This window comes from Phaseolus vulgaris, chromosome 6, assembly GCF_051622355.1.
Source record: "Phaseolus vulgaris cultivar YP4 chromosome 6, ASM5162235v1, whole genome shotgun sequence".
NCBI lineage: Eukaryota > Viridiplantae > Streptophyta > Magnoliopsida > Fabales > Fabaceae > Phaseolus > Phaseolus vulgaris.
The window spans coordinates 32,017,943-32,030,492 of record NC_143503.1 but is presented as its reverse complement, the minus strand read 5'-3'; the positions used below and the strand labels follow the sequence as shown (position 1 = coordinate 32,030,492).

General features: G+C 28.2%; 1 protein-coding gene and 1 pseudogene across 2 annotated transcripts; one reads left to right on the top strand and one right to left on the bottom strand.

Annotated features, from left to right (window-relative positions):
• Positions 1–1,609: 1,609 nt before the first annotated feature.
• LOC137833156 (uncharacterized) lies at positions 1,610–2,418 on the bottom strand (annotated as a pseudogene).
• Positions 2,419–10,396: 7,978 nt separating this feature from the next.
• On the top strand, positions 10,397–12,236 carry LOC137832227 (autophagy-related protein 8C). Of its 2 annotated transcripts, XM_068640275.2 has the most exons (6): positions 10,397–10,527; positions 10,635–10,697; positions 10,853–10,908; positions 10,988–11,040; positions 11,726–11,844; positions 11,915–12,236. In XM_068640275.2, the coding sequence occupies exons 2-6, from the start codon at positions 10,661–10,663 to the stop codon at positions 12,013–12,015; spliced, it is 366 nt and encodes a 121-aa protein (XP_068496376.1). In that variant the 5' UTR covers positions 10,397–10,527; positions 10,635–10,660; the 3' UTR covers positions 12,016–12,236. The 2 variants fall into 2 exon arrangements, with proteins under 2 accessions (XP_068496376.1, XP_068496377.1); XM_068640276.2 differs by having other exon boundaries at positions 10,465–10,697.
• The last annotated feature ends 314 nt before the right edge of the window (positions 12,237–12,550 follow it).

Genomic DNA, 12,550 nt, shown 5'->3' with positions numbered 1-12,550 from the left:
TGTATATAAGAAGCCAAAATCTTTTTTCATAATCTAATCATTATTGCTAACAACTAAACTACTTACCCTAGAACTGGACAAGTTATATTAAAATAGAATAATAAGAAAAGAAAATAGGAAATATTTGGTTTCACTAAAGATTTTAATTTTAATTTTAATTATAAAATATATTTCATTTTCATTTTATTTCTTCTTTTTAAAATAGAATAAAAGATAACATGAAAACTAGATGTAGAACCCATCTCTATTTGAGAGAGAGGGCTTATAGGGGAGTAGCCCACAGTAGAGCGTGCTTTGGGAAAAGGAAAAGTATGTTCTCTATCACCCCTTTTGTACCAGACTATAGCCTCATACTCTTAAATTGACAAATATTCCATATATTTTAAAAATTATTTATATAATTTTATTACTTTAATTTAATAACTATTTAGGAGGATAAAATCAATTAATTTAATATTTTTACCTTATTATTAGATCACCTAACACTTTATTCATATTTTTTCTTAATAAATATATCAATATTTTAACATTATAAATATTTAGAAATTTATCATTTTTTAAATATTTAAAATAAAACTTTACAACTACATTACTTGGTTCAGAAAATATTTTTTTTTAAAAAATGTTTTTATACACAATCAATGTTCAGAATTACACAATTGTAAAATTTTAAAATAGAAAACAAAGAAAAAATATATTTGTTCACAGTACAAAGAGCCTTACATTAGATTGTGTAAGGTTTAAGTCAATAAATTTTCAAATTGAATTATGTATTCAATAATTTGATATATGTATTCAGTAAAAATATGTTTTAAGATCTAAATTCACTTTTTTTAAAAGCTCATATTAACCCCCAAAAAAAAACAATTTAAAATAACCATTGACTAGCCTTATTTTCTACTGTTACAAGCTTTTTTAAGTGGACCTGTTGATCTTGTAGACTTTTTTAGTTTGGATTCAGCAGAGTTAGGATGGAGCAAGTGAGTTGACTCATTTCTTCAACTATAAGAAACATGTCAAAGAAAAACATTATAATATAGAGATGTCTAAAAAAATTATTCTATGAACTTATTAAAATTTGTTTGTGATATATTTGCAAAATAATTATTATAAAAGTAAAAAATATGAATTGATGTCAAATAACTTTTTTGATAAAAGAGAATGGAGTTTCAAAGTACCATCATAAAAATATTATAAACATGATTAATTAAACTATATTATAGTCTCATTAAATGTGCAAGTCTTGTTCTTCTTCCTAGAGTCAAACAAGTGAATTTAAAGAGAAATAATGTGTTAGAAAATGTAATGCTAGTATTTTTCTTTTTATTGAAATTTTGCGTTTTCCATGTGAAGCTAAAATATTGATTACATAAAGAAAGAAAGTGAGTTATAAATTGATGTATTTTGGACCACCAAATTACAATAATTTGAATTAAGGAAGGTTGTGATAGAGAAATATTTCCAAAAATGTGTATTACCTGGAAAGTGCTTTAATAATAATAATAAAAGGATGACGAAGCTCGGATCTTGTCACCTAGACACCTACTATAATACTAGATTGTCAAAAAAGAGATGAAGCTTTAAATAGAAGCAAACTAAACGTGAAAGATAGATTTATCTTGGTCACGTTAATTAAGTCCCTACCACCCAAAAAAGAAAAGAGAAAAATCAAAACCAATTCCAGCTACCTTACCATTTTCATTTCTTTCTCATCCCACTGCAACAAATTCATCATCACACATCATACTTCTCAGACATCTTCAAAAAACTTCCATAAGAAGGACTATGATCGAACCATGGTTGCTTCCTACACCAAATTAGAAGATCCCGAGACATCTGCAAAACAAAAACCTCAACTACTGGTATTCACTTTTTGTTTGTTTACCTCCTCAACTAAAATACTCATCACCATACACACAAAAGATAAAACATAGCCACACTTCTTAAGGTGTTTTTTGTATTGTTATTTAACTAAAATTAGAATTTCACCTCGTATTGACCTTAATATACCAATAGTTAGATATCATTTGAGATGAAAATTCAATTTTAATTGGAGAAGAATACTGGAAAGAAAGTAATATAGTTAGTGAAAAAACCTTCAATAGGATGCATGCCGATTGCTTCAAGCGATGCTCAAAGTTACATGTGATATTGGCACGGCTCAATCAAACAAAGAGAGCTTTAGAATCATAAAGCACTGCCTTCTGATTGAACCGTACCAATATCTCAGGCCCTTAATTGTATGTTTAAGACACCAATATCGTAGAGTCATCAAGTTCCTGCGCTTTCTGTCTGTCTGAAGAAACAAAACAACCTTAAACTCGTTAATGAAACATGTAACTAAGTTACAAGGAAAACATACACCCCAGATGGTAACTTAACTCCGACATGCATATGCATCAATCAGAAGAAACAACGCAGATAAAGAAGAAGGAAAAAAGCATAACAAGTAGTGATTAACGTGAGTGGGGGGTATGAAGAAAAGAAAATAGAAAGCGATGAAGAAGGAGGCATATTGTTTCGTAGGAGTAAGTGTGTTGTCCTGTGAGATTCTTAAAATTTAATGGATGAGACAGGAGGGACCAAGGCAGAGACACAAATGCAGAGCCTTAAATATAGTGGCATTAAATTTGCCAACAACCCAACAACGAATGGGAAGAGGGCACATTAAATTGTGAGGAAATGGAAGCAATTGGATAAAGGCATATTTTGAATTAGTAATATTTAACACAAGCAAGCAAGCAGAGAAGGTGCAGTTAGACAAGATGTCGAGTTTAGCTTCAAGGTTTCATATTTATGAACTCACAGGATAGATAGTTGGGTCTGCTGCCAATCACATGCATTTGAAATTCAAATACCTTTTAGCAAAAAGAAAGTGTGTGTGGTTGGTGTGTTGTGCTGTGCATAGAGTAGTGGTTTGGTTGTCTTGTGTTGTGTTAGGGATTTTGCATTGAACCAACTTAAATTGGAAGAAAATTGTGTTTGTCACAGCCTTTATATGTGCAAAGCCTGCATTCATGAATATCTATCAAACAGGTCACCACTTTCTTCCACATTCAAAGGCAGAGATACCTGTAAGTGGAGTTGGTTAAAAAAGACACAGTCTTTCGGCGTAAATCCATAAAAAGGAAGCTCGCATGAAAGTATATACATCATTCACGCAGCATTTCCTTTACTTGTTTTTTTTCTTCTTTTTCAAATCCATTTTATCTTCTTATTTTGTGCCTTCTTTCTCCAGAATTTAAAATGAAAATTGCCCAAAACTTGTCCACTGGCGTTATTTAAGGAAAACAGTTGATGTATTCTAAAAGTGTAGACATGTAAACATCTTGACAAATAGAAACAAATTACACAAAAGAAAAATCGCATAACGATGTTGATACATCATTACCCTTTACTTAATGCCACTAACATGTTGTAAAGGATTTCATAATACGGTTGTTCCTTGTCTAGTTTCTCGGATACATACAGCAGCAAGTTATTATTATGATTTGATCTAGACCTTACTATTTCAACCTGGTATAGTGGTATTTGGCCCGGAAATTCATTGGCACCTTGTGGTGGCCGTTTTACAACATCATAATGAAAAAGCACAAAGAATTATCTTTTACAAAATCATATGCTTGAGGCCTTTTAGAAAACAATAACTTTTGTATTTGATTCCTTATAAGTTTAGAATTTAGTTAAGTTTATGGGAGAAAATGAGGATGGTTGATTGGAAAAAGAAAAAGAAATGAAGATGGAAGTGAAAAGAATTAGTTGAAGGGGGGGTTGTTAAACATTAGTGATTTGATATAATTGTGGACCCACAAAGTTTCACATAAATTCCCTTAGGTGGTAGAACAACGGCAGACATAGTGTTAATTAGTTCCCATGCATGCCTGGGACCTCACCTGTCACAAGTTGCCTGTAGTCTCTCCGCGAGCAATGCCCATAAATGAGGGCCAGATTGGTACTCACAACACAACCCATTTCATTCATCTTTCACAAACCAATCATCCAATTATCTTTTATCTTAATTTCATCACAAACAAATCTCTGCATCTCGTTAACAATTCTATTTTCGTCGCCATACTTATTGCTTCCCACATTCTGTAAAACCTTTTACTTTAAAAACGTGTGTGCCTCAATTCTACTTTTTTTTTTCTCAATTCACGCTTTCTTTCTTTCTTTCATTCAGTCATAACCACCATTTATTAACCTTGTTTTCGCCAAATTTCATTGTAAATTATGATCATAGTAAAAACAATCGATGTTTGTTTGTTAAGATTACATTAAGCTTGGAAGAGGGAGGATGAAATCATTGTACCATAATCTATTATAGCAAAACACTGCAAAACCCAATTATAAAGTAGAATCATCATCTCAAAACTTTTACCCTCTCAACATTATTATATATTCTTTCTGGATATCATAATTCTATAACAATATAATGAGATTGAATGGCAATTTTTTTTCACTAAATTTTATGTTAATCTTTGAATGTTATTAGCTGTTAAATCCAATTCTTGCAAAATAAATGTGATCTTTGAATTTTTTGGACTTTGTAATAGTTTAGGATAAATTGTTTATGTTATAAAAGCTATCTCAATAAAATCTCAAAAAGTTCATGTAATTATTACCAGTTATTTATATGTATTCATTATATAATTTTTTTTATTGTTCTTAGTTTATCCTACAGGTTTGTGGAATATACTGGTTATTTTACCATTGTCCGGTCATCTGAATAATATATTAAAAATAAACTTAGGTAGAATTTTGAGCATGAAATAAATTAAAGTCCTAAGATTTTAAATTGGTTCTCTGTAATAAATACATATAAATTAAATAATTAATTTAATATTTAAGAGCAGGTGTATTACATCGTTATTTTTAATATATCCAACATAAAATATCTTCATTTAATTTATTGGCCACATAATCACATTGTAAATAAAGTAATTCAATTAACAAAATGTAAATATGTATAATTTTGAAATTCATATGGTAAAATTCACAAACTGAAAACTTAGCGGTAAAATTTACAAAATCAAAAGTTCAAGATAAATTTTATGAAATCCAAACAAAAATTATAAAAATTGGAAAGGTACAAAATTTCAGTGGTAAAATGTGTAATTTGCTGGAAGTAAAACATCACATTATCCATGTCAATACACTGTAAATAATTTGAAAGTCAGTTGATGAAATGGTAAAAAAAAAATATAATTTTTTAAATTTAAATAGTAAAATTGGTGAAATTTAAAGTTGTGGTAAAACTTCCAACAATTTAAAATTATAATAGTAAAATGTGAAATTAAAGCATGTTTAAAAAGTGAAAAAAAATGTTAATTTCAATTTAGTTCCTGTATATACCCACTAAAATGCAATTTAATCCTTAAAGTTTTCTTTATTACATTCAATTTATTCCACGCAAAATATACACGAAGATAATAAAGAAATTATGATAAAAGGAAGGGAAGAAGATGATGGAGGATCAAGAAAAAATAAAAAATAAAAGAGGGATAATAAAGAAGAAAGTTGAAAAAAAATGGATATTGTTAAGAAAAATAACATTAAAAGAACAATTAAAAGGATATTCATTCTTTTATGAATCACTTGTGTCTTTTTATATGGGTAAAATATATTTTAGGCCAACAACTATCACTAAATTTTATTTTTAATACAATAAAAAATGACGGTCTTCATACAATATGTATATCTTGTTGACAATGTGTTTCTAAAAGGCACTAAATTGTTTTGGCTTTGAAAATAATATATTTATTTAAATAAGAAAAATGTTTACATCCAAAGTTTACATTACTAAAATGTACTCTTCGATACATTTATAGATTAAAAAATTACAGGACAAAGGAAGTCCCCTATGAATTAATTTTTTTTTATGATTTGTGAACTTCATGCAACTTTGCAAATTTCATTAAAAAGCTTAGTATGCTCTTATTGCCTCATCAATGTTCATTGAATCTTCATTTTGCTTTTACGAGTATGCAATTACATAGTGACAATAAAGTAGTTAATCTTTAGTTATAGCTTAGAATAAAATCAAGAAAATCTTAAAGGGTGATTTTACCAAGTTTTTAGTCAAATCAATTCCATTTGAAGTTAACTTTTCCTTTACAATAATACAACCTTGTTTAGACTTAGTATGCAATATCAACTACAACAAGTATTTTTAAAAACTTTAATGAAGTGTATGCCATGATTAATTATGGGGAAGTAAATAGAAAATAACTCGCTGATCAAAAAATAAATAAATAAATAAAAAAAAATAACTCTCCTAAGTTTGATCACAAACTTCTATTAGCTTTGTTGGTTTTTTTTACTTGTGATAGTTAATCATTTGGTGCAAAATTTGATGGTACATTTGGTACAATACACCTAACATTTGCATTAAATGCATATTTGCACCAATCAATTCAATATGCTTCAACATTAGTTTGTTTTATTTCTCTCATTTTACCTTCCTATGCAAATACATAAGTTGTCTTGGTTGCTCACATCACAAAGTTTCTTGTCGAACTTCCACATCTTAATTTTTTCTTGAAATTATTATACAAATATTAAATATAAAATTAAATTTCATAATGGGGATAAGTTTATTCTATATATTCATAATACCCTAACCAAAACATAAATGAATTAAGCTTCTAATTAATTAATAAAAACATATGTCTTTGAAAAATAATAAATATAATGTGCCAAAAGTTTGTCTTGTCACTCATTTGGATTTTATTTTGTTCCAAAAAGCTGTTATAATTATATTTATCAATAAAAAAAATGGAATGTCTAACTCTTACCAACTTCTCTAGCATGTATTTTGTGCCAATGACCTTTGATTTCTTTACACTTAATACAACATGTTCCATTGTAGCATCCTTAAACATTCCTAGTAAACTAAAGTACATTCCTAGCTTGAACTTAAAACTTTATCTTGTTCCATTTGATTTGTATTTCTTTACTCTTTTTTTGTAATAGACCATCTTCTTATCCTCACTATAACGATCCAATTTTGTTGACGTATAGTTATATTCAATATCTTCTTTTACAAGGTCATCAAAACTTATACTATGCTAGCATTATTTTCATTCCACCAAAACTTAAACTTAAGCTCACTATATCGATATCCAACATCCTTCACGAGCTTCATTATTCAAATAAAAATAATTTTATCACTATCATAATCCTTCACTTCATTAATGTTTTCATCTCATATATAAAATAAGATTCTCCTAAAACCATAACAAATAAATAAATGATTTATTATCTATTATTATAATAATTATTATTATTATTCGTAAACTTTAACGCATAATTAAAATCAAGAGACAATGCAATAAATGGTTAGATCACATTAATCTCTGCTAAAAAAAGATACTTTTGCCTTTCATTAGACCCGTTCTACTTTATATGCTACTAACTCCAATCAACATAGTCCTTATAACTATTTTTAATAACACATGAAAACAGCACACGACACTTATAACTAAGTACCCCAAAAAAAATTGAATTTTATCTCGATCCAAACCAATATTCTCTTTTGCGCTTCTCAACAACACGGTATTTTTCTTCAATTTCTCATTTCCTCCAACTTCGTGATACAAACTTTTACGTCCCTTTTTTTTTAAATTTTAGCACACAAATTTATTAAATATTTTTATTATTTTAATAAATATTTAAGATATCTTTTGACACTCAAGATAACAGTGAATATATCTAGGTCATAAGTATTATATTATAGTTAAAAAATAATTATTTTTACTTTTGAAACTCTTATTTATGAAGATATTTTCGTGTTAGATGGAGATCTTTTCGTGTTAGATGGATTATCCCATATCTATTTAAATATAATACTCTCTTAATCTTATTTAGAGAGTGATCAGTTATTTTAATTATATTTTTATTATGGATTTATCTCAGAAGGTGAGTCATTTCTTAATGGATATCACGTTACTTTGTTTCAACTGAATGACTCGTATGCTGGAATGCTAAATGTCTTTCGGTATTCGAGACTACAATCTAGTTTTATACATAACTGCTATATAATTATAAGATAAAATAAAATGCTCAAAAATAAAATTAATATTTAAATAATAAAGGAATCCCTTATTCTCTCGTGTATCACCATTTTCTAGTTTATTTAAGTATATACAAATTATACTTTATCTAGTTTTAATTTGTTTAGTGCATATAAACTAATACTTTTTAATTTAGTGGGATCTATCTTAAACATGACGGAAGTCTTTGAAAAAAAAATGTAATTTGCGGTAAAATTCAGAAGGTATTTTTATATTTAGAAATATTTTTTAAATTGTATAATCTATAATATAATTTTAAAATATTTTTTAAATTGTATAATCTAGAATATAATTTTAAAATATTTTTTAAATTTGAAATATTTTTTAAATTATATAATCTAAAATATAATTTTAAAATATATTTTAATTTTTAATTTGAAGTACTTGTCTCAATCACCAACATTCATAACTACAAGTAAATACTATTATTTGAAAATGAAAAATAGCTTACTACACTCTTCACCATATTTTAAAAAAAAATATTGTTGGAATTAAAAAAAAAATTACAACTAAGATGTGAAGGTGCACTAAGAAATTGGCCTGGCATAAAAAGATAGCCCACAGCACATTCCCATTTTCACGACTGTGACTAGCCTAAATAATGGTATCTTTTAAACTTGTCCTATGTGAAATTGTTTTGTTACTACTAGTCATGTTATTGTTTATTGTTATTCTTGTTTACTTTTGTTACTATTCCTTCTTTTTTTAATTTTTTTTCTATTATATCTGGTTATTGGATATATCTATAATTTAGTACTCTCATTTTCTAATTATTTTTTTTGGAGAAAACTTTTTTCATCTCTCTAACTCATTTATCACTTGAATCAACTTTCAAACTATTTTTTAAAATATTATATTCAAATTTTAATAATAATATCATTATTATTCGCTATTTATTTATTTTTGTCAAGATTTAAACAAATGAAAAATTAAAGGGAAGTTGTTGATAACAAAAACACGAGTAACTAAATAAGTATTTCACAACGTAGTTTATTGATTTACTACATTTGTGGAATTAAAATTATTTTTAAATGAACTAATTTCATTTAAATAAATATTTTAGAGTACAATTTTTTTTAGAAAATAGAGTGCGGCTTATTTGAACATAGACAAATTAATTTTACAATATTTATACTTTAGATCTGCATTTTTTTTAATTTATATTTTCAAAGACTAGTTTTCAGATTATTTTGTTTGTAGATCACAATTTTTTTTTGGAAAAAAATGGATATCTATAAATATCCATAGATATAAAAAAAAATGCAAATAATTTGTAAATAAAAATGGAACAAGTAACAAAGTGGATAATGAAATGATTTTTTTAAATAGAAAAGGTGAGCATGGAAGATGTTAGATCAGTTCAATGATCTCACAAGGATAACAGTCTATTATTAATCAAATTAGATATTGTTATTCCTATTTATTAACTTCATTAACAAATATGCTAATGCTAACACAGTTTACTCCATGAAGTTAGGAATATTGTTTTTATTTATAACCATATTTATTTAATTTTATATTTATTGTTTATTTCCTTTTTTTAAAATAGATCTTGCTATTTTTATTAATTTAAGTTTGTTATAAACTGGAATTAAATATACCATAATTAAATAAATTTATTTTATTTATTTTTTTAATCACTGGGCAAGTGGTTAGTATGATATAAAAAAGTACTCTATAAAACTTAATAAATCAATTACAATAAAAAATCATAAAAATTTAACAATTCAATTTATTGGTTTAGTTAAAATTTATAAGTTTCTTAATTTTGCAAGTCATTAATCTAATTGTTTAAATTATAAATATCATATTAGTTATAATTAATATAATTATATGTTTCTTATCAATTAAAAAAATGTATCTCAGTAAAAAAACCCTCTTGTACAGATATTGCCTAAATTATTAGTTATATAATAACTGAGTTACGAAATCAAAATAACTTTTAACATATTTTTAAATTTAAATATTTTATATGCATTGATATAATATTTAAGTATACAATGAATTGATTTAATCCGATGTATATTAGTTATATTAATCTTAATTACTGTAACTTTATGAATTAAAAAAACAAATAACTAATTTCGACTACTTTTTTATGGTTTTCATATGGGTCCCTTGCTAGCTTCCTCTTAGCCTAAAATATATATTGTGTTCAACCATTAATAATGGAAATTGAATTTTGAAACTGTTTGCTGGTATATATATAATATAAAAACTAACATAAAACGAAAAAGATAATGCAAATTGGTTACGTGTCAATGTGCCATTTTGGAAGAAGGCAGCGAAGTTTACTTGTGAAAGAGACAATTGGAGGCGTATGCAGAAAGTATAAGTAGACTTTCCGTGTTGGACTCGAACAGAACATAACAAGCAACACAAAACCCTAATTTCATCTTCATCTTCTTCATCTCATTTCCACCCAGACAGAGACATACCCTCTTCCATTTCTTAGGTTTCGCATTTTCCTTTTCTTTTCTTCATTTCGACTTTATACTCCCGTTTTCGTTTCGGTTTCGGTGGTGGCCCAATTTTTTCTGTTTCGCTGTTTCAAATCTGCAGATACCAATTACTCTCCCCATTTCATCATGGCCAAAACCTCCTTCAAGCGTCAACATCCCTTGGGTACTTTTTTTTCGATTTCTTCAATTTCTTATAATCATTGGAATCCAAACACTTTTTTATTGGCCACGCCTTTTGTATTGTCAAAATTAAAAATTGAAGAATGAAACCCCTTGTTCATTCGACTTTACTAACATTTTGATGTTTTTACGCGTCAGAAAGAAGGCAGGCCGAAGCTTCTCGCATTAGAGAGAAATATCCCGATAGAATACCTGTAAGATTGTACTCAATGTTGATGCTCTGTTTATGTTTTATTCTTGCTGCGCTTTTTTTAATATGGCTATTATGTGCAGGTGATTGTGGAGAAAGCTGAAAGAACTGACTTTCCTGACATTGATAAGAAGAAGTAAATGATTTTCTAATACCCTCTTGATTAATAATCTTGTTATATTTATTTGTGGAGGGGGGCATATTGATACTTTAATGTTCATATAAAATAGTGGTACTGGATGGTGATCAAGATTTATTTATTTTGTATGCTTAAATATATGAAGCATGTTTGCTACGATGTTTTTGTCCGCCACCCCTAACTTCATGATCGAATGGTATTTGTAAAAGATTAACGAGCGATGCCAGAATGTACAAATGCAGTTCTTATTGGGAATCCGAAGTGAGTGTATTTGGCCAAGCCATAGGTTGTTGGTCACGATGGAGTGTTCTGATTCGCCTGTCATTGCAGCGATGGACTCTATTACTTGATCTTATTAAGGTTTAGTTTGAAGAACAATTAATAGAAGAAGTCGCTGTTTACGGATGTCTGGTAATTTGAGTTTTGAATGGGGCATTCTGCATATGCATGTGCAGAATGGCTATGACTAATGCCTTTGTTTTTTTTTTTCAAATTTCACAATCTCTTATTTGACGTTGAAATTACCTACGAGATACTAGTTCGATGGTTTTTTGTTTATTTTGAATATTGAAGCGTGTATGTAAACTAGAGAAGTTTGAAAGTTGGAGGACCAGACATAGTTTTTTTTTCAATATTCCTGCTACAAAGGATTAGACATATTAACCTTGTTGTGATGATGCAGATACCTTGTCCCTGCTGATTTGACTGTTGGCCAGTTTGTTTACGTTGTCCGCAAAAGGATTAAGCTCAGTGCAGAGAAGGCTATTTTTGTTTTCATCAATAACACGCTACCTTCAACTGGTGAGTATCATCCCAAATGATGTTTTTACCTTTTTTGCAATGATTATGTTCTAAATCCTTGTTCTTGCAGCTGCTCTGATGTCTTCTATTTATGAGGAAAATAAGGATCAAGATGGCTTTCTTTACATGACTTACAGTGGAGAGAACACCTTCGGATCCCACAAGGCATAATAATGCCTGTTAAGTTCTGTAAATAGCTCCCACAAGATGATGTTTCTCTGCACTCAATTATCAGTGCACGGCCTTTTTTAGTATTGTTATCCGACACTTTGATTAAGCTTTTTATCTTTAAATTATTATTTGATTACCACCCACCAATTGTCAATGCATGTCCTTTTGGAGAATTCTGTTACTCGAACATCTACTTTATGTTATCACTTTCCTACTCCAAATCGTCAGTGGATGAATTTAGATTTGGTTACCAAGCATTTGAATTGTGTTGCTGAGTTTCAGTAACGCTGATATAGTTTTTTATAGTAGGTTTTGGGTGAAAACTCTATAGAAGAGCACTATTGATACAAAGTTTTTGAGTAGGAAAGTGATGCACAAACACTCCGCACCAACTAGGGTGATAAAACGGACTAGTCTAATCCAATAGGCCATTAACTTGCCAAAAGTAAGACGAGACCGCTGCGGACGAGACGAACTGACCTATTAAGTTTGTGTTAAAATAGTAATTCATAGGGTGAGCTAATTATTGATATTA